The sequence below is a fragment of the Meleagris gallopavo genome, chromosome 19 (genome assembly GCF_000146605.3).
Source record: "Meleagris gallopavo isolate NT-WF06-2002-E0010 breed Aviagen turkey brand Nicholas breeding stock chromosome 19, Turkey_5.1, whole genome shotgun sequence".
In the NCBI taxonomy this organism is placed as follows: domain Eukaryota; kingdom Metazoa; phylum Chordata; class Aves; order Galliformes; family Phasianidae; genus Meleagris; species Meleagris gallopavo.
Genome location: NC_015029.2, coordinates 7337548 through 7359977, shown reverse-complemented (window position 1 = coordinate 7359977; position 22430 = coordinate 7337548). Strand labels below are relative to the sequence as shown.

The 22430-nt window shown below is 47.8% G+C and overlaps 1 protein-coding gene across 1 annotated transcript in view; it reads right to left on the bottom strand.

Annotated features, from left to right (window-relative positions):
• The window catches only part of COL5A1 (collagen type V alpha 1 chain), a gene marked incomplete at its 5' end in the record, with an annotated part of 100067 nt that overhangs the window by 30374 nt on the left and 47263 nt on the right, over window positions 1-22430 (bottom strand). Inside the window, 19 exons of the mRNA XM_019621304.2 lie at window positions 1667-1720; window positions 3059-3112; window positions 3394-3501; window positions 4834-4887; window positions 5957-6001; window positions 7169-7222; window positions 8728-8772; window positions 11203-11256; window positions 12398-12442; window positions 13008-13061; window positions 13532-13576; window positions 14630-14683; window positions 16749-16793; window positions 18142-18195; window positions 18980-19033; window positions 20305-20358; window positions 21093-21146; window positions 21404-21457; window positions 21573-21629. Of these exons, the coding sequence (XP_019476849.1) occupies window positions 1667-1720; window positions 3059-3112; window positions 3394-3501; window positions 4834-4887; window positions 5957-6001; window positions 7169-7222; window positions 8728-8772; window positions 11203-11256; window positions 12398-12442; window positions 13008-13061; window positions 13532-13576; window positions 14630-14683; window positions 16749-16793; window positions 18142-18195; window positions 18980-19033; window positions 20305-20358; window positions 21093-21146; window positions 21404-21457; window positions 21573-21629 (1038 nt within the window). The remainder of the gene's footprint in view (window positions 1-1666; window positions 1721-3058; window positions 3113-3393; window positions 3502-4833; window positions 4888-5956; window positions 6002-7168; window positions 7223-8727; window positions 8773-11202; window positions 11257-12397; window positions 12443-13007; window positions 13062-13531; window positions 13577-14629; window positions 14684-16748; window positions 16794-18141; window positions 18196-18979; window positions 19034-20304; window positions 20359-21092; window positions 21147-21403; window positions 21458-21572; window positions 21630-22430) is intronic.

Below are 22430 nucleotides of genomic sequence, written 5' to 3'. Positions count from 1 at the left end.
TAATACAGGTTGGGGGACTATTCATGTTTGCTAAGATGCAAGGCTTATTTCAAGTCCTACATGATGACAATTGCCAGAAAAAAAATCAACCCGTGATTCATATTATTCTGGACACATAAACAACCATGTAGAGTATCATAATAGTAATACCTCGTAAAAAGAAAAGACAAACAGGAATGATTTTGGGTTGTTTCAGCTGCAAATTGGGTTACTCCACAATGCACCGGAGAAGCAAATCTTACAAACTCACTTTCCTGACTGCGTGTGGACATGCTCATAAAATAGCAAATTTACTGGTCTCGGGAGAAGCAGAGTGTAATTTATCAAGTCTAACTCAACGAGGCTTAAATTCAGTTGATGGTCTCCATTTGGTTTGTGCAGCGCGATCCTCGCTCGGTCTATTGTTCTGTATATAATCGCTTTCACTTATTTCAAAGCAGATACTTGGGAGAAAGGGGAAGGAAAAAAAAAAGATACCAAAGGAGTCAGTGAAAATCTCTATTTCTGCTACTCTGATAAATTTTTCAAGCGCAGCTCCTTTCACTAAAAGGAGAGATTTGTCCATGAAGTGTTTTTCTCTCTCTCTCTCTATGCAGACAAACACGGGGATAAAACACGGACGAGCTGCAGGACTGGGTTAAGAGTGGCACAAATGGTCCAAACCATCACTGGGGAGAACTGGAATTCAACCAGCAGGAGGGCAGCAAACGCTCAGGGCTGCACAGCAGCGCATCTCCCCGGGGCTGTGGTGCTGATGCCTCCCTTTAAGCCACCTGAAAATGCAGCCCAAGAGTTTCCTTGCCTACTGGGTAAGGCGGGTGGTAATTATAGGGCTACAGTAAATATGAGGTTGTTGTGGCAGCTGCCTCCCTCCTGCTGCCCAGTTCCAGTGCTGGAGCTGAGGGAGGGTGGTTCATAGCTCAGAAGGAGATGAAAATTACTCAGTGAAGAGAGAGAGAGGAAAAAAAAGAGAGGAATATAAAGCAAATTTCAGTGGCACAATATTAACGCAGTGCAAAGTGATTTATGTTTTCTGCGCTCCCATCAAACACGTCTGTTAGAAGTCATTTGTATTTAAATGAGAGGAAGAGGGAAACGAATTCTGCTCGCCTCTTCTCTCCCCCCAGTCTTCACCCTGTGACCAGAGCAGGAGCACGGAATGAGTGGATGTTGGTGCTCTCCATCCCCTAAATAAACATTGTTATCCTCAAACTAAAAAAGGAAAATAGGTAAATAAAAACCCACTGCTGTGTATAGGCAAATTCCTGCTACCTGGGAGCAAAGCTGAGAGAGGTGAGAGGTAAAGGACATCTGGGGGGGATGGAGCCCCACTATTTGAAGGGCGGTTAGGAATCTAAGATAGCTTCACTTGTTAAAAGGAGGCACCTGTAAGTGTGTTTTCACCAATCCATTTTGAATCTCCAGTTGGGCTGAAGATGGTTCTGAACAGAATCACCCATCTCCAATAATCACCGTTAATTAAAAAGCTCTTCATGCCCTGAGCAACGTCTGGCAGTGAAGGAAGGATTCAGGTTCAGAGAAATCTAAAATATCTCGATGTAATGGTGTGTAATAGGGCTGGAGCATCCTCTGTTGGGCAGTCCTGCCTGAAGGCTCTTCTCTAGAGGGAAAACTCAGCCAAGTGAGCAGCGAGAGCAGCTCTTACCCGTGTGCCCTTCTCGCCGTTGGCGCCTGGAAATCCTGGGAAGCCAATGGAGCCCTTTGGGGGAGAGAAAAGAGAGATGGGCTCAGGACACTGAACTCAGCCTGCCTGCACCAGGCGCCCATTGGCCTGGGATAACCCCGACCAACCCTGTTGACATCCACATCTCCTGGGGCTCTACTTTTTTTTTTTTTTTTTGTCTTTAAAAACCTTCCTCTAATAAAAACAAAATCGAAGACAGACCTGGAACGACCTCAGAAGCCAAATTGCCTCCAAAAACAACAACCCGAAATAAAAAGGCCTATGCCTTGCTGGAAATGGCTGCAAAGCCCAAACCCATGGTTGCACCGAGCGCCTGGGGAACAGCAGGCTTTTGTGTTTAGCTCCTAAGTCACTACGGTGCATATGAAAATTTAACTCCTGGCTTGTTCCTTCCTGATATGAGTGCCTGGAGAATAGCTACTGCTGCTGCTTTTAAAATATGAATCAGATGAAAAAAAACAAATGCAAAGGAAAAAAAAAAAAGCGAATTAAAAAATAAAACATCAACACCACAACCAGGAAACCATCTCTTGCAGTTAATTATGTCTCCAGTGTTAAACATGCCTGCTTTTTTTTTTTTTCAAGCAACAAGCATGAATAATAAAATATGATTCTTAAAAAAAACCTTCAATCTTAAGGAAAGCATAAGTTCCCAAAGCCTCAAGGGCATGTAGCTGGAAGCCAGGCTGCAGCCTCACTCTGTGTAATGGAATTCACAGTTTGAACTTAAAAAGAAGATTCAAAAATGGCCCAAACGAAGGTGGGAGTGTAGATAAGATACAAAGCATGCTTGTGAATCTGCAAATAGCAGTTCTATTTTAACTTCAGGGAGACCCTGAGTCATTAGCTATTCCCCTTAATTAGCTAGCAGTAGCCCCAAGCCTTGAAGATAGCTCCATTCTGCCAATTGCCAGCACGGCAGTTCTCAGGAGCCCATCTGCCACCCAAGCACCCTGCACACCTGGTGGGAGCTGCTCTGCACACTCTGCACTTTGCAGCTCCTGTCCCCTTCATCTCCTCTCAGCACTGTGCAGGAGATGATGCAGGATGTGGCCCATCCCCTCCCGGCTGAGGGCTGGCAGCTATTTTTACCCATCCATAAATACATCCTCTGCGTGTGGGGAGGAGGGATGGAGTGGTATGAAATGCGAGAAAGCTGCACATCCCTCAGCTCTAAAAGGGAAGGCAAAGGGCTTGGCTTCCCATCGCCTTGGATGTGCTAACATGCAGTGCCACAAGCGCGGCAGAGCTGAGACACCAGCCCTGCTCCTCCTGCCATGTGTCCCCCAGGTCCCTCAGCCCAGTGGTGTCACCATTCCGCCTCGTCCTCGTGAGCAGAAATCCCACTGTTACCTTTGGACCCTGCCTGCCCGGGTAGCCGGGCAGCCCTGGCACGCCGAGTTTTCCCTGAAACACAAAGAAAATTGGGTTAATGTGGGCAGCTACAGGTTTGCCACTGAAAAAAAACAGAAGCACTGGAAAACCCTGAGCCATGCAGATGCTGGGTGGACACAACCAGTGGATCATTGCTTTCCCTGAAGCCTTTAGAAGAAGCTCCCACATTTCCCATCCCTCTACCCCACAGCCACCCCTGTGCCCCCAGCCAGGCACCCCCTACAGCAAAGTCCCAAAGAAAAGAGGGCTGTGCCGCAGAACCAACCCAGGCAACCCCATCCCCTCCAGCTCACCTTCTCTCCAGCGGGACCGAGAGGACCAGGATCTCCATTGGGACCTGAACGACCTTTGGGGCCTTCGGGGCCATCCTCACCCCTGGGGCCTGGAGGTCCAATTTCACCCTGTGAATGACAGGAGGACTCAGAGACATTATCAGAGACTGCAGAAAGACTCTTGGAGAAGGCATTCTGTCACCGAGAGTCTCACAGGGCGTTATCAGAGCTCTCTTTCTTGGCCGTGCCATTATCCCCAGCAGCAGCAGTCTTTCCGGTGGCCCAATTATCCCATCTCCGTGCAGAGCATCTCCACCGAAACAGCCGTCATTAGCTCTGATTGCAACGCACCCTTTTACCCACTTTCCGCTTCCCAAATTGCAGTTTGATGTGCAAGCAAGCCTTGGGAAGTGCTTAATTGAGGGCTGAGCTGGGCAACCGGAGAATAAAGATCAGGCTGGAGCTTTTGTGCTGAAAACCATTAGGAAATCTGAGCACGGAGAGAACTGAGCCATTAACATGAATTGTTACGACACTGCGGGCTCCAGCACACACAACAACATTGCCACGCAGCGCAGCAGGAGATGCTACCACACCAACACAGGCTCACAAGGAGCTGGGTGGCTGCAGATTTATCTGCGAGGCTTTCAAGTACCCTTGGCCTTTCATAGCATCATAAAACACAGGGAGAGCGCTGGTGGGAAGCGGAGTTGTGAGCTTACGGCTGTCTGCAGCGGCAAGGACAGCGTGCCACCTTCTGTCCTTGAGCCTTGGAACAACCAAGTCCAAGGTGACAGGTGGAGCACCAACCTGATCGATTATCCGTTTGAAATGCCAAGCAGAGATGGAGGATTTGATTTATAGTTTTACGAGCCTTCATGCAAGGCATTCATTTGCCCTTTAAGCGCGGGGATGGATGAGCACAGAGTGCTCCTGATTGCTGAGGAGATGGGATGGGAACACAGCTCCCAGTGCCCAGGTGCTGAGGACAGACAGCACCCAAGCATGATTTTGGGTTTCTGGTGACCTGCACATTCCACTGCTTTTAAAAGCTTTTGGACCTAAAGATAGGAGTAATATAAACCTGCAGATCCAGCAGCTTTCACTGCTCTGTGTTCCTGGTAACTGCACTGCACGCTGATGGCACTGAAGGCACATAATGCTCAGCAAATAACGATGCCTACCAGAGCCCAGATGTAATATTATGGGAGAGAAGAGATACTGGAAATAGATACGATACAGCGAGATTGTGCAGGATTCTTTGCAATCAAAGCAGCAAGACGGGGCCCCTCTATTACTACTCTGTTTTATTTTACCTTCAAGATGGCACTAGGGAATACAAGGATTTATGATGCCTGTGCTGGAAGTGAACATGAGTGCTCCAGAAGGACCCTGACAAAAACCTGCCTTGCTGAGCTGTTGCAGGAGCACTTAGAGACCTCACTGGGTGCAGGTTCTTACCCGGTCTCCCTTGATGCCCATATCCCCTTTGAAGCCAGGGAAGCCATCTTCACCCTAAAAAGCAGAGAAGGAAAAAACAGACAAGGTACATAGATGGAAAAAAAATAAAACCAAAAGAATCAAGGCTCACCCAGCCTTACTGTGTGGCCCCTACCCAGGAAGAACAACATCAGCTTCTGTAAGACCTCGGTGCACACAAACAACCATGAGAACACACAGATGAAAATCCAGGCAGGCTGCAGCCACTGAGGTCCCACAGGGCTGACAAGGAAGGATTCCTTCACATCCCCCGCTGCCTGCCAGTCAGGATATCACAAATGTGGCTCGATGTGACTAACAACACCTTGCCAGTACTGGGAACCAATTACTTCTGCAGTACAACTGGCTTTATTTTCATGGAGGATGTTTTACACCACACTTCGAGGGAACCTCTAGGACAGTGGCAGTATTTCTTTCAGCCAAGAAGGTTTAATTGTAGAACTCAAATCAATAATGTATTTCATCCTACAGCAAATCTCTTATAGGTAATGAGGACACCATTCCCAGAAAGACCTTTAAAGTTTGGAAGGTCCCTGCCAAGTTTCCCTGCTAAATTGCTTAGATTTGCTGCTGATTTTTTTGTTACAGGAATGAAGGAGTACAGAACTGTGTAGGGTTGGAGTTGGGCAAGACATTTCTCCATCTCGTTTGTGAGAACCCAGCTGCATCTTTGACACGCACACACACAGACTGGGTCCACTTCCTTTCTGACTTGGGTTTCACAAGCTCCTCTAATGACCAGTCTGGATAGCACATCCCTTATGTTGTACTCCCCAGGTCCAGCAATTACCCAGCTGTAACACACCACAAACCCTTCATCTCCATGGAATCGTGCCCAGAAAACTCAAGTTGCAAATTTTGTCAGAAGGAAATCATCCCAAAGCTGGAGCTGAGCTATTGGTACCAGCTCACTGCAGCAAAAGGCCCCAGATCTGGGCAGGTCATGGGGCTGCATTGCTCCCAAATGTTCATCAAATGGTATTCCCTCATGCAAGAGAATTTCACAGGCAGCATCCAGCAGGATGGCACTGTAAAACTGCTCCAAGGTGCAGAAAATCAATTCAAACACAAAACACTAACTCACCTTTTCACCTTTGGTGCCCTTCAACCCACGAACACCGTCCGCTCCCTTGGGGAAGAGAAGCCAAGGTGTTACATGGTACATGTCAAGACAAAGGATAATTAAAAACACATCGAAATGTGTGCAGCAGAACACAAGCAAGGAAAGATCTGAACACTATTTATAGCTGCAAAACCAATGAGACGCATTTTTTTCTCGGAGCTAGAGATTCTTTCAGTTAATAGGATGCTGCTTGTAGGAAGCAAAGCCTCTTCTGTACGCACCACGGATTTGGTGCACGACACGTTTTCTGCAGATCACTGTAATGTGGAACAGTTCCACTTTAGTGGCAAACACAATAGCAAACCATTCTCTAATGGACCACAGCAGCCCAATCTGTAACTTCGCAAGAACTGAGATGAAAGCTTGCCTTGGCTACATGCATTCAGCTCAAGTTTTGAGGGCAGAACAGCAAATGGGATTCTGCTATTGAAAAAAGACAGAAGGGGCTTTAAGGGGGTTTAACTCTACCCATAGCCTCCAATCTGTGTTCGTATCCATGAGCACAGACCCTTGTGGATTCATTGAACCTCTGGAGAGCGAGATGCAACTGCACCTGAACCAATACATCGTGATGGGGTGGAACAGCCAGAGCTGAACGGGGAAAAAATCCCCACTGTCTCCTTATGAGCAAATGGAGCCAAGCAGGAGTGAGAGGTAAGCTGGGATTCAGCCCACTGAAGGAGAACATTGCTGAGACACACAGGCACCATCTCACAAGGTTTTGGATCAGTAGCATGAAAAGCTTGCTTTGTTTTAGGAGCAGGCATTTTGTTTTATTAACAAGCCTTGTTAAAATCTTCACATTCTGGCTGAGATTTACTTTGGCTGTAAACTGGAAATGATTGGAAGGGGATTGAGCCATGTTCACGAAGAACTAAAAGAGCAATCTCCTCAAAGCACTGAATGATGCTAGAAGGTGCTATTGGAAAGCAACAGGCTTGGAAGCCTGCGAGAAAAGACAAGACCAAGGCTTGGTCAAGCAACAAACACGGTGCCACTGAGGTGGCCCTAAGCACGAGGGCACTAAAAGCACACTGCTAGAACCAGAGCACACAGAGCACCCTTCCCCAGGATGCTCAGTACACCCAGGAGCACCTTGTCCATCTCCTGCATAAGACAAAGAAGTTAAGTTTGGGCAAACAACGTGGGGATGCTGCTTTGGCACCTCCTTACCTTGACTCCACGTGGTCCTGGATAACCAATGGGACCCTGAGGGCCTGGTGGACCCTGGGGTGAATAAAACACAGAAAGAAAAACACATCAAATCAATGAGAAGGTGCAGCAACAAAGAGAATGTGAGGAAATCAAATATCCCATCCATCTGGCTGCTTCAGATTGGGTGGAAGTGGCAGCAGCCACCTGAAAATAGCTCAGAACAGCACAAGAACATCACTGGGAGCAGGTGTGCCCAGCTCAGCCAGCAGCAAAGATGTGTATGATGGGAAAGAACAAAGAAAGGAGACAAGACAGCAACTACCTGGTAGAAAGGGATCTGTACATCAGACAGGTGACTTGTGCGTTGGATTGGAAAGAAAAACAACTCCGAGAAAAACAACTCTTTTTCTGTTACCTCTCCACTCCCAAACCAGCATCCCCATTCGGATGAGGCACAGCTCAGGGTGGTATCACAGGCAGCAGTTACTGCCCCAGGCACACGCCTGAGGTGCTGCCCTTCGGCCTCACCACACAGCAGAGGAGATGCCTGCCGTGCTGGGAGCTGCAAAGCACCGGTGACACCGTGATGCAGCATGCGTGCACCCTGCAGGTGCTCCATCACCGCCCTGCTGCCTCGCTCTCCACCACTCCCACTCTTTGCTGAACCACTTGGCTTTTACTTTGCTGAAATTAGCCAGCTAAATAAATACCCTGCCACTTCCTCCAGCCTGACAGAGACAGGCATCTAATGCTGCTGGAGAAAGAACTCACACAGAAAGCTGCACTCCGGCCCTGTAATCATCCCGCTGACTCCCTGGTGTTTCATGTCTTCCATCACAGCCACGTTTGGGTTTTTACATTCTGCCATGTGAGATGCATGGATAAATGGGTGCTGTGCTGCATAGGGACTGCAGGGCGCTGGGCTGTGCCCTCGTACGGCCCTGCTGACACACGCAGCATTTCTCAGTTGAATGGGACGCAGAGGGAAGGCAGATGGTAAATCTCCCAGACAAACAGACAGCTGTATAATTCAAGGACTTTGGCCTCTGGCAATATTCTCAAATATATTGTTAAATAGAGACTTTGAGTCGGAGGGAAAAGGAGAAAATGGAAAAGCAGAAATACAAAAAGAGTAATGTTCTGCATTCCCTTGTGCCACGAAGGATATTTCTTTATGTCTGAAAAGGAGAAGGCTTCTCTCTGCAGTTTCAGATCTCCCATTGCTGACCCTGCTATCTCAATTCCCCACCTCAGGGCTGCCCCCACATCCTGGCCCCAGTTAGCAACCTTGGTGACTGCAGTGATGCTGTGTCAGCCAGGAATGGGAAACTGCTGATACGAGTCTGCTAGCAGAATCCTTGTGCTGGCAAGCATCTTCTTAACAACATTGTTTGTTTTATTTTGGGAAGAACCACGAGCCTTAACAGCAAAACCTCTCACTCCTACAAGCAGCAGCTCGCTGGCTGCAGCACTTCCATGCCTCCCCAGCAATGAATCTTCTGTTTTAAAGCTAATGTTAGATTCTTAATTCATATTTTGCAATACTTAACAGTAACAAGAAACTTGTTGACACCTACCTGACTCCCCTTCTCTCCAGGAGGACCTTCCTTGCCAGGATGACCCTATTAATAAAAGAGACAAGCAGAGGAAAAAATGGATTTAGAGCATGGCTAATGCTTTGGAAGCCAACAAGCTTACTCAGGCAGCTCTGATTTATTTGTCATACAAGAGCTGCTCTCCAGGAAACTCTCACTGATAGGAGAAGCCCCTCTGAAGCCAGCAGGCGTCTCCCAAAAAAAGGAAGACTGTGTTTAGTCCTTTGCGTTATTATTCTTGGTTATTAAACCTTCTCACTCCTCACCACCTTTCAGCAGAGAAGCACAAACCGTTTTGCAGTGTTGGTCACACATTAGGACACCTCAGTAAGCTCAGCAGCAAGCAGCACAGAAGTGCTGCATATGGGGGGGAGGAAGATAAAATTAACTCCATGCGTTAGCAAACTTGTGAAGGTCACAAGATGCCCAGACTGCTCAGAGCCCCTCATTAATTTCTTAATTCCTGGAGTCAGTTACAGGATCTCGTGACAAAGGCGCAGCTAACCTGCATCCCTGTCTGGTGGCAGCCGGATGCTGGCCAGCATTCCTCTTGGGATTTGATGCTGAATAACCAATGTCCAAGAGCTCCCACCACGTCCTCAATCACAGCTTTGAGAAGCAGCGCTTTGCTGGGAGTTCAATCAGCAGAAAGCAAAAGTGCAAATTGCCTTAGGTACAGCAGGAGGGACTGGTGAGAAACCGAGGAAATCCATGGGAGCAGTTTGTAGCGTTGATTTTCCTACTACAGGAACCAAAATGGAGCCAGGTCAGAAGATGTTCTCTGTCTGGCAATATCTGTACGAAAGCAATAAACCCTCCACAAGGGCAGTGCTGCACAGCCAGGCATCTTTCTTCCTTTTTTCTTTTAAAGACGAGAGCACATCCAGCTCCTTTTGCCCAAGGAGGCTGTGGATGCCCCATCCCTGAAGCACTCAAGGCCAGGCTGGATGTGGCTCTGGGCAGCCTGGGCTGGTGATTGGAGACTCTGCACATAGCAGGAGGTTGAAACCAGATGATCACTGTGGTCCTTTTCAACCTGGGCCATTCTATTATTCTATTCTATGATTAAAACCTTTTGCAGTGGTTGTTTTACATATGAACTCTTCCTGAAATACACAAGTGACTTTCTAGCAATACAGCAAGAGATCACAGAACAATTTTCCACAATCAGTCTTCATATCAGGAATGTCAGACAAGCAGGAATTCATAAAACAAGTGGGATTAATAAAGAAACAAAATGACAGCTGCCAGTTATGCATCAACAAAATGGAGAGAAACTGCAATCTGAGTTCGTCCTGTGAGTTTAAACAGCACCAACAGCATCAGTGCATCAGGGGGGCACATAACTGCTCACCTTGGGCTCCTGACATCTGCCTGCAGCCCAGGGGAATCAGAATGAAAGCACACCAGGACTTCAGAGGCTCCTAGCCATTCTACACTAAATCACCACCGTTTCCCAAATGCCCATCTCCATTACTGTCACTAAGATCAAAAATTGATGAGCAACTCGGCTGGCTCTCGCAGCAAGGTGCTTCAGGCCCTCAGGGATTTTCAGATGGCTTTCAAAACCAATTGCTATGAAGAGAACATGGGCAAGCTTTGTCCTTGGAAAGTGCAACAAACCTACAACCTGCTGCAAACTATGTGGCTACCAGTGGCCATGTGTCCATGCACGTCTGTCCATGCTCAACTTGCTGATGTGACACAGCCTTCAATCTGCACAAAATAGACCTTCTCCAGTCGAAGCTCCCTGGAGGCTGCTGCAAGAATTTCACATTAAAAGCTACAGCCTTGGAGATGTTCTGGGCTTTGCTTTAGCTGCTCTATTGACTTAGCTAACAATTGTAAGGATATTTGAAATGTCCTCGTACGACTGATAATCCCAGGGTGGAAAATGTAAATTTATTTGTATTTCTCTTTTCGCCATGCTTTGCATTTGCATTAGTGGAATGTAACTGTTTTCCATTTGTCATCCACAAAATCAGGTGTCTCAGAGGTGTGCAGAAATGAGGCCTGTTTTTGAGGCCAGACACCAACTTCGAAAGAAAGGAGCAAATGTTTGAAGTCGGATTAAGGAGGAAGTTGCAAGAATCCAGCTGATGAGCCACTGCAGCCTGCTGTTATCAGAGCTCTGCAGCAGAGCCCAGGGAGATGAGGACCCTCTGTGTTTGCAGTACCCACGCTTGTGAGACCATCCTTACCTTTGTGAGCTGCAAACTCACATGAAACAGAGAGGAAAAACAGGAGAAGGGGAAGGAGAAGCCCAAAAGAGGGCCCTGTGCTGCACTGTGAGGCTGAGCAGAGCACAGAGCAGGGCCAGAGCTCAGCCAGAGCTCCTCCAACTCAGACCCCATGAGCCAAGGGGAAACCATAGGTCCATGGTGCACCCAGGGTGGATGGGTGCAGGATCAGCCCTGCAGCCTCTGTGCCAAGCAGAGCCCTGGGGCCAGCACTTACCGGAGGACCGTCTGCACCAGGCATGCCAGGAAGACCAGGTTTGCCCAGCGGCCCCTAAAAATAAACAGAAAAAAAAATCATCAGCTGCAACAGTGAGAGCCCCCAGTGCATCATTCTTGCTTGCCCTAATTGTGAAAGGCTGCAGACATAGGGGTCAGCTGGAAGAGCTGCCTTGATTTGCAACGAATCTGCTCACGTCTCTGGGCAGAGTCACTGCAGCGTGCCGGGATGGATCCCACACCTCAGCAGACCCCAGGAGAGCTCAGCAGGAGCCCAGGCACAAGGCTGGGAGCAGAGCCAAGGCTGGGAGTAGCTGCAGCCCTGCTGGAAAGCACTCCAGGCACAGGTAGGAGGGTATCAATGCACGGGGCTCTGTGCACCAAGAAACGCCCGCTCCTTGGTGACAAATGGCAAGAAGATTAACTGGCAAAGGAAGAAAATTAGAAGAGTGGAGCTGCCCCCATTGACCGTGTCTTGCTGCTTTAACATCGCTAAGTGATTACCTTTCTAATTAAGCAGCCACCTGATTTCTCACCCTATTGAGGAGCGTTGTGACTCAGCATTTAAAGCCAAGAGCCCTTTAGCCACTGGAATTGCTAATTCTCTGCTCCTCTCCCACTGATGGATAACTGCAGCCTACCAAGGTGAGCAGGGATTCACCCCATCCACACACCACAGATCCCCTGCCGACGTGCACCTGGGGAATGACAGCTCTGCCAACTCCAGAAGCTGATCCCATACCCTTGTTTAAACCCTAATGGTCCCAGCGCTGCCAGAGGATGCAAGAACAGCAGCTACCCCACGTCAACAGCCATAGGATACCACAGATTGTTGGCACGGGTCAGGAGAGAGGACAAGGAGCGTGACCCAAACCCACAGCTCTTCCCATTACCATCCTGCTCAGACTTACAGGCACTTAGCCCAGTGAAAGAGACAATTTTCAGCCCACTCCTAATGTTTTGCCATAGGCTGCCTGCAAAATGTTTCTGTTAAAATAGGAAATGAATGCAAATATTATGAATTAGAGGTAAACTGTGTTTTCTAGTCTCTCTTCTGTCTGGAATGAGCCACATTAGACTTTCATGGACACGGCTGCAAACAGATGTTGCATATGGGGCAGAGAAGCAGCTGAAGCAGCAAATGCATATTAATGGTAACAGTTGTCTTAAGTCAGAGCAGCAGCATTTCATTGTACCTTCTCTCCTGGGGGACCGATGGGGCCTTGCGGACCTGGAAGACCCTGAGAATAGAAAAAACCTCGGGTCAGTAAGGAATAAGCTATTCATTCCAAATGCATTTTGGCAGTGCCTCAGCTGAGCATCATTCCAGTGCCTGCGACGGCTGGGGACTTCCCCAGCTCCATTCATTCTCAAAATGTCTTGTGAGAGACGATGAAGTTTTGCTTTAGAACAGCCCCTGGAGAGCTGCTCTGCTTTGTGGTTTGTCCCCATGATGGGAATGGGGATGTTCTGAGGAGCGAGGAGCGCCGAGAGAGGAGATGGTGGGACTTGGACATCTGCATCACTGCTATGGTTCCCAGTGACCCAACCATGGGATTCTAAAAGTCAGGAATGAGCCACACAATGTGGCTCAGCCAAAGAGGCTGCGTGGACCTGGGCTTGGCTTTGCATCACAGCTAAGAACCAGAGGTATCTGAATCTGGGAGTATTTTCAGGAAGATTCTGGACCAGCTATGTACATTCCCACCAGATCTTATTGCTGGTCCCTCTGTTGACTGGTGAGCAAAACATGCCCCAAATCAGCATCCCTCTGTCCTACCAATAGAAAAAGAGTTTCCCTCTTACCTGAGCACCTGGGTTGCCCTGCTGGCCTGGAGGTCCCGGCTCACCCTGGGGACCCTGTGAGGAGGCAACAGCAGAGCTGAAAGCAGGAAAACAAGGAACAGAGCCACCAGCTCCTGCCTGGCACCAACCCTCTCACAGCATCCTGAGCCTCGATTCTGCAGGAGTCCATTTCATCCCAGCAGTGTGAAGTAGGAGACACAAAGATCCCTCCTCTCTCCCCCCCTCTGCACCCCCCATCATTTAAGCTACAGCACTTTGATATTCATTAGAACAGCACACATCTCGATGAGAACGTTTGATCTTTCATGGGGAAATAATGTGTAATTCCATCAGAAATTATAATAAATTAACAACCATTTGCTGTAGGAAGATACTCTCTGTGGTTTTCACAGGCTCTGATAGGAGTCTAGACCAGACTAAAAACCAATTAGCAAATCTAATTTAATAGAGTACATTTCACATTTTGCATACACTCTCTATCTGCAGCGCCTGAACTGTCTGTAAAATGGGCAGCAAGAACTTACCACATTCCCCTTGGGACCTGTTTGTCCATCCATACCAGCTACACCCTGGGAAAGGATTTAAGAAACAGCATGAAGAAAATATCTGCCTGTTTTGTACCTCAAAAACAGGGAAAAATGCAGTAAAACCAAAAAAACATCAGGAAGCCCTACAGCCCACATGGAACCATTTCCTAAAGGTGTTTGGTCAAATAGCCAATTCTATGATATTACACTTAAACTGACACCGTGTAAATTTACACTTTAAAAGTCTTTGTGGTCTTTTCCCACTGGTTTAACCTTCCTCAAAAGCAGAATCAGCACCTGATCGATGAGCCCTGGCCGGATTGCTTCCAGCAGCACACAGCCTGGCCACAAAAAGTCAAGAGCTTCCTAAGCACCTCCAGCAAGGTGTACGTGGCTAAGTGCATTCTTCGGGATGGCATTTCTGCTTTCACCACTTTGCTCTGGGGCAGGTTGGCTTATCCATTCCTACCAGAGTTCTCGTGTGAGACCTGGCACTCACTGAATTTCAGCAGGACTACGGTTCAAATTGAAGATGTCTTCACGTCTCGGGAGGGGTTAAGGACCTCCCAGCACTCACTACTAAAGCACTGACCCCTTCAGCTCTCGCAGCAGCACAGGGTTCAGGTCTTAAGTCTGGGGACTTCAGCGAGCTGCAGTGATTTGCAGAACGAGCCCTTACATCAGCACCTCCCTGGCCAGCAGGGCACAGCAGATAAGGTGACTGCCTTCTGCGTAACAAACTGCACGTTCCTGCCTTGGCTTTTGCCCAGAATGTGAACAAACCATTCTAAAGGCTCAACAGCCCTCAGGCAAAAGTTAATAGCACAAGGCACTGTGTTAATAGCTCTCATTCTTCCCTTTCAGCCTGAGCTAGGTATTAATTTCTACTCAAGCGGGCCAAGCCTTGAGCTGCCATAGGTAGATGAGACAGCACATAAAAACAGGGCAGAATACAGCCTTAGGGCTGTAACTTTTTTGGAATGCTTCTTCTCATGGCAAAGATGTATACAGTTACACAAATCTGCTCGAATGATGGATGGGCACAGGGTGGTGTTCATGAGATGGCCAAGGAGGGCAGCAGCCCTGGGAACTTACCGGTGGCCCCGGTGGTCCTGGTGGCCCTTTGGGTCCCAGCAGTCCTCGGGGGCCCTAGGAAGAAAACAAGCAGGGTCAGCACTCCCCAAGCTCCCCCACAAGCATCACGCTGCCCACACAGCTTCAGTGCTGTCCACTGCTTCTGCACTAACAGCATCTTCCTGTGCTTCAAAACCAGTAAGAGAAACCCTGTGTGCGTGCACCCTTGAAGTGCTTTTGGTAAACTAAATAATATACACTCAGACCTTTCTTCTTTGGATTGGAAAAAGGCCTATTTCAGCTACTTTTTTTCTTTTTTTAATAAATAATTTAATCATGTTCCTGGATTACCCTGTAGCAAGCACAATGATGCAAAATACGTTGCAGCCAAGTCATTCTAGCTTGAGAGCATTATGAAAAATGAACCGATTCCACTAATGGATGATTAGGGTTAACATTTCCAAGTCGCTCCAGATTTAATTTTAATCATTGACAATCTGTACAACTCTGCAAGGCTGGAAAAGGTTTTCAGCCCGCAGCACAAAAGTACATTTTCAAAAGGCGTTTGGTTCTTCAGCCGCAACTGCTTATCACAGTGCTTTCCTTCCGTTTTTAGCTTTCTCACCAAGCTGAAACCAGCATCACCTTCAGGGAAATTCAGGGACATCTGAGAAAACTGCTCTGGTGTGGCAAGAGAATTGTCTCTGATTGAGAGGGTAAACTTAACAGTTTATGCTTTGGTTTTTCTCTTTGCAAAGCACACCTGGCAGCTCCTCTACCTGGTGGCTATGGGGCCAACGGGACACATTGGTAGGCAGCCCCATCCCAGGGCTCCTTCCAGGCTGCTCTGATGCTGGTACAAACCAGCTATGGGGATGGAAGGCCCACCACTGGTTTCAGTTGCCATTATATTTGGTAAGACTCTTTTTTGGCTTAAAGCAGATAGAAACGAGCAGATTTGGGATGTACATTTATGACCAGAAAGTTTCTTGCAGTGCAATTAATACCTCTCCTCTGGCCATCACAGATATTTTTTCTTGCATTGCTGCTATAAAGATCAACTTCTCTGCAAGCGTTATCAACGTTTAACTTCCCCTTTTGTTACTCTGTTATCTTAGCTCATTAATGCTTTTAAGAAGTTAATAACCCATAAGTTATTGCTTAGACTTGTGCTGAGCAGGTAGCTGGATTGATTAATCATCCTCAGAAGTTAATCAGACATCTTGTCTGTAATTTAGTTCCAATGAGTCCATAAATGCCAAGCCTTCCTTTCCCATGTGAAGTGTGTCCAGCAGTTCCATCAATTACTCTTGAGCCACCACACTGGGCCTTACAACAACAAAATAAGACACCTTGAAAACAAAGCTGATGGCCAATGGCAGATGGTGAATGTTCTTTTTATAATGAAGGAAATGCATTTTGGATATTATGAGCAGCCAACAACAGTATTACAGACTAAAGTCTACAGCCAGCCAGAAACAGAGTTTATCACTGCCAACATCATCATAAATACTTGGTTCTTAAGGCAGAAAATGCTTTCCGAGTCTGAAATTGAAAATTCAACTGTTTCTTTTTGGTGAGATATTCTGACAACACGTGGAGCTGCAGACCCAGCCATTGACAAACTGACAATTGCAGCTCCATGCAAGGTGAACAAAGCACCAATCCATTGGTCATGGCCAATGTCATGGGGTGAACCCTGCTAGGATCACACCCTGAGATGCAGTCCCAGAGTTTCCACTCACAAAACCCCACATTTCACATATACCTAGCATACATCCTTTGCCCCCCAGCCCACAGTTGACTCCTAGACAATCCAGAAGGATACAGGTAGGAAAAATGAGACCAACTAAGTCAAGCTTTACCTTTAAAATGACCAGGTTTAAGTCTAGCCACTGAGCAAAGTAATTTTCACTCATTAGAAATCAAAGCTCAGAAAGGTCTGTGTTTCTGCAGTGGCCACCGGAGCAAGAAAAGCAGAGCAGTCATCAGGGCAGACCCTTGGGTCTTCAAGCCAGGGAAGCTCAGTCCTGGCAGAACCTCAGGGGTCCTCAGCACCTGAAGAGCTGCCCCATAGGACCCCTAAATATCATGATCACATCCAGCCCGTGCCCATCATGCCAGAGAAGGAGATACTCACAGGTTCTCCGGGCAGCCCTCTGGGTCCAACTTCTCCATCATCCCCCTGCCCGGCAGCGAAGGCACAGAGAGACAGAGCACAGCAGTTATATTTCAGTCACATCACAGGTGTTTCGTTCTTGTTAAATAATAATCACACTGAAAAGCAGCTTCCCCGGAGCAAGGAAAGGGTAGCCGTGCATAAAGGAGGCCTCATAAGCTGCGAGACTAATACTGCGTGTGCAGAATTTACCAAGGATTAGAAATGCTGCAAGGATACTTCATAATTCACGTCGGTGTTTATAAAGATGGATTTTGCTAACAGACAAGATACTGTAGGAACAATTCAGGGCATGTGAGTCAATAACCACAAGATTTAGTACTTAACGGAGTGGGAAACCAGCATGGGAACGCTGTCCAAGGATCTGATGGAGCCAGATTAACCCATTGGCTCCTCAGATAAACCAGAGGGGTCGTTCCTCATCCCCCAACACCCACTCTCTGTTGGGGTCCACTGGGAAGAACAGGACAGAGCTTCCTCCAAGTCACTTTTAAACCACTAAAACCTCCCCTAGGGACACCCTGTCACACCCGGCTCACTCATTCTTAGGAAATCAATCCTAGCCAGCACTTGTAAACTCTCCTCTGCTGCCAATAAAATGCATTCTATCATACCCAGCTACATCCTCCAAGCTTCTCTGCCCCTTACACGGTTCTTTTTCACTTTAGACTCCAGAAATCTGTTCCTCTCCCAAAAGACACGTTAGGTCTTTTCAACTTCAAAGCACCACACATCCACAACAAATTAATCCTCCCAACTTTGCGGTGAGGGAGGTGTTGTTATCGGTGTTTTACAGAGGAAACAAATAGCCAAAGGTGGAAAGAGAACATTGTGGAGCGGGATTAGAGCCTGAGAAATCCATACTCGCTCCTCCAATTAAACCACACATACCTCTGAGCTACACATTTGCCAGCTCTCCTCTTATACCAGCACTCCTAGGCCTGTAATCACTTAGTTTGAGCTCTGCTAAAGGCCTTCTGATTATTGACTACACAGTGTTAAGGCAGCAAACAATTTCATCTTTGCCTCCCACATCTGGCTGGAATTTCTTGCTACAATTTACTCTACCTTAGAAAACAAGCAGCACAGATACACGATGAAAATGGTATTTTTTTTTCCTGACAAAACCAGAGCTTTCTGACCAGATCTTTAGAAAACACATTCCTCACAACGTTTCCTCCCACCAGTGCTCTGCTCACCCTATGCACGAGGTGATGAGCTGCACAGCATGGCAGTGAGGGACACGTACTCACTGCTTGCTCCCACCACATGTCTGCCTGGCATCACATCTGCTTCTTCTTTGCAGGGCTTAGTTACAAATTCAAGGGACTGCTGCATCAAGAGATAAACTTACCCTCTCCCCGTCCTCTCCGGGTGCCCCTGGGGGGCCGTGGGGACCTGGCTCACCCTACAAAGGAAAGACAGAGAAAACCTCAGAGGAGGTGGACACAACTCTAGCAGTGGAAGATATTGGGTAGCACTGAGAAACCTGACACTGGGCTTGACTGCTGTGCCTGCACCACGAGCTGCGGATACTCGTACCCTCGCATTCCCTTCTCCCTGCTCTCTCTGAAGCCCCTCTGCACATACTCAGTGCCACACATGGGCTCCAGCAACTTCACTCGAGTGCAACTGGGGCTCTGCACACAGCCAGCCTTTCATCCAAGATGTGCTGGTTGCTCCATTTCTGGCTGATGAAGCATCTCTCTCAGGCACTGTCTTTCCTTTCCTGTGCAGCTTGCAGTCACAATGCAATCTCTGCTGTTCAAACTCTTGCATTCTTTACAAAGTACTGTCTGCTCCCTCTGGGGAGAGGAGGCATGAACAAGCCTGCCAAAATAATGAGCTTCTTGCTTTTTTCCCCACTGCTTAATTATAAGGTAAAGAGAAGAATCCCATTGTATTGTTGCAGTTCCCATCCACAACAGCACTAAAAGCAGGCTTTGCCTCCTGTTTTTTACCCTCTATTTGGTTAGTGTGATTTCTGCCCCCACTTTCAGGCAACCCCAGAAGGATGTCACAGCTTCCCAGGATGTGAATGCTGTGACATCCAGCACTATCCTGCAGGACACTCCTGTCCTCATCACATTATTTTGGGTTGTCCCCAGCACTGCTGCCCTCCTCCCAACAATATCCTCCTGCCAACGTTTCCTTACAGACTGCAGTAAGAAGACAAGTGGGAGATAACTCACTCTGTTCCCCTTCTCACCAGGCAAACCAGCCAAGCCATCAAACCCTCGGTCACCCTAAAAGAAAAAACAGGTTAGTGCACATTTCCCTCTGCTCTTGAATACCTTTCCGATTTGTTTCCTTTCTGTGTCAAGGAGGGATTGATTTTCTCCCTCAGACATTTGGCTTTCACCTCCCATCAGACTGGTGATGATTTCACAGTTACAGATTGAATGAAAGAAAGAGGAACAAGCTCAAATAAAGTCATTTTCCCTCTCCCCTTTTCCTCCAGCACCTACGCATTTATCAGTTTTCCACGTGGATTTTGGAGCCTATCAATCATCGAAAGCTCCCAGAAAATGTTCTTCCAGTCCAAGGAGACAAATGTATAAACAAACAAACTCTGAGAACTGTCTTAATGCAGCCAGGCTCAGAAGGCAGATCTGGTTCGCCCTAAAGAGCACGGTAGGCTGGTGGACTCAGTGACTGCACATGGATGCTGAGGGGTATTGCAAAAGCGGTGACTCCGTGGATCTGTGACCAGTCACTCCTTTATTTTTGCCAGGTTCTGGGGCATTGCTCTGTCTCTGCACACAGCGCTGTTAGCTCATTTCCAGCCCTGCTCGTTATTCTGTTTTCCCTTCTTCCCGGGCATCCACTCCTTTGGGGGCAGTCGATGCTCATTAAAGCACTTTACTGGATAAATGATTCGCAGCCTCCTGTCTCTGTATCAAAACCCCCCATCTATTCCAGCTTTAAGTATCTACATAATAAAGTACTTAAACCTTTAATACACGATTCCCCGAGCAAACTTTCCCTGCATTCAATTTCAGTGGAACAGCTCCTCTCTTGCTGGATAATACCAGCAGATCTCGGCTGAATGAAAGGATTTTGTCTCAAATATAAATACAGCGCATTAAAATTCCTCACCACGCCTTCTACATTTTCTCACCCAGTTATTAGGTATTTTTCCTTTGTAGTTATATTTCAGGATATTTCCAACTGCTCATTCATGTTTGTTTTTTGTAATTAGGATTCCAAAGTATTTGTTCTACAAATGCAGTCAAGGGAGCATGTTTCATTCTTAAGAGGATCCAGCAATTTAATAAAAGTTGCCTCCAAAGAAAGAAAGAAAGAAAGAAAAGACAATCTATCGCTCTTCTGCCTTCTAGGTGCGTGTTTAATTTCCCTCAGCTCTCAAATGTAGAGCCCACATCTTCATAGGTGTCCTGAGACAATTTCAACCACCTCCCCCAAGGAAGGTGGGCTCCCCATGCCAAGGATCCTTCTGTTCCTGCTTGCTACCAAGAGATGCACATTCCCAAAGCAGACAGACACGCGATGCTACCTTTGGTCCCGTCTGCCCTGGCATTCCCCGGGCACCATCACTGCCAGCTCGTCCCTGCAGGAGAGGAAAGCAAAGTCAAATGTAAAGTACAAGGTAGGGTGGCAGGGACATCTGCTCTTTGGCAGCTCAGGGAGGTTCTGCTGAAGCCAGAGCTCTCCGCTCAGACAGCAGCAGCCTTTGGTAAAGGGGAAATGCTGCTCTGCCCTTGAAGCTCAAGGCTGGTGCTAACCAAGGCCTGGGTTCACTGCAGGGGTGCTGGGAGACAGTTTGCAACTCCAATTGGAATAAATGACCTTCCAGTACATTTTAAGAAATGCTGATGCCCACAAATTGGAATGAGATGAAGGTTTACTAAAGGCTTTCTCATTTTACCTCCAGTAAGCTGACACAAAGAGCCAGTGGGCTGCCTAACCCAAAATTTTGCATTTGTGCCATAGGGACACCAACAGAACAAGTCAGCATCGCTTCGACTGATTCCCAAAACCCGCAGGGACCGAGACCTCATGACCTGCAAACGTGGGACTGCCCAAAGCAGCACACAGCACTCCTACACCTCCCATCCCAGCACTGCAGAGCCAAAATCTGAGGACAAGAGCGCTGGAAGCACAGCCACGCAGCTCCCCCAGCTCCCCTCCTCCCCACCCTGAGCTCCCATCCCCACGTCCGTCTGCCCAGATGGACCGAGAAGGCCTGGAGCAGCCCTGCTGGCCGTCGGCCCGCTCTTGTGCAATGCTCTCAGAGCTCAGGAATTGCTTGGCAGTGGGACGGAGCGCTCCCGGGACACTCACCCTGCGTCCTGGCTTCCCCGCCGGGCCAGGAGGGCCCTGGATGCCTCGTGGACCCTGCAATGTGGGGAGAAAAGAGAAAGAAATGCTGTCAGGCAAAAGCATGACAAATGGACCCTGCGTTGGTCAGAGCAGCGGCTCTATAGTATTTACACGGCCACCCACACCTCAGCTCTTTTCCAGCCATCTTTGTGGCAGGGGAACAGCTGGGACTGAGGGCACAGCGAGAGGCTTGGCGTGAACCTGCTGTGCTCACGCTGCTCTCCAAGCACACTTCTCCACATCCCCTCACTCCCCGACCCTCTCATACACACCTGAGGTCCCATTTCTCCAGCTTCGCCCTTCAATCCTCCACTGCCCGGGGGTCCCTGTAGACACAAAAGAAGATCCGTTGCATTTTGTCCCAACAGAGGGAAGACCCAAAGGTCGTTAAGGAGGATCCATGCATGTAATAACCGAGAGCATCATTGCTTTGTCACTCACCATGGGGCCGGGCCGCCCGGTCAGACCCATCGGACCCGCCGGTCCTCTCAGTGCCAGCTGCAACAGAAAGAGAACCATTGCTTTAGTTGTGTCCCTGCTTTGCTACAATGGGACAAAGCCACTGTTGTGCCACGAGCTGCACTGTGCATTCTCTCCACTCTCTGAGAAGCACGAATCCTTGCAGCAGTTTCCACCATTTCAACGAATTTACCCCAGAGAGTACACTGTAATGCCAATTAACTCCTTCCTGCACCCATAAATGGGCCAAGCCCATGGTCACGTGTAATATCTCACAAACAGAACAACTCTATTTCCAGTGGAGGGGGCTTTAGTTCAGTAAGGGGTCATGCAACCAGACCTTAGATCAGCAGTTTCTATGTAATGGGGCTGTCCACACTTCGTAACATCACTGGACTATGTGCTCTCTCATGACAATTCATCACTTTATAAGAGTTCTAATTAACTTCGTTCCGGCAATTAAAATCTACTCACAATTGAACTTGAAAGTGTTTAAACATTGCAAAAACATGGGATTATGTGGCACCATTTCACAACTCTCCTTTACAAGGGAGCTGCTCTAAAACACTGCTGGCTCGGAGACTACAGAAAGCCAAATTTAAGGGAATAAATCAAGCTAACAATGCAAGTAACAACACACTCAAAAAAAAAAAGAAGGAAGGAGATGAATTTCCCCTGCAGGACTCCTTTCTCATCTCTACCACAGCCTATCATTTCCCCCTTTGAAATGCCTTTTATTTCCCTATTCCTGGTATCAGGGATTTCAGCTGAACTCGTCTGATGATAGGTTGATGTTAGCCAAGAAATGGATCCTTTTCTTTGTGGAAATATTCGGCTTCT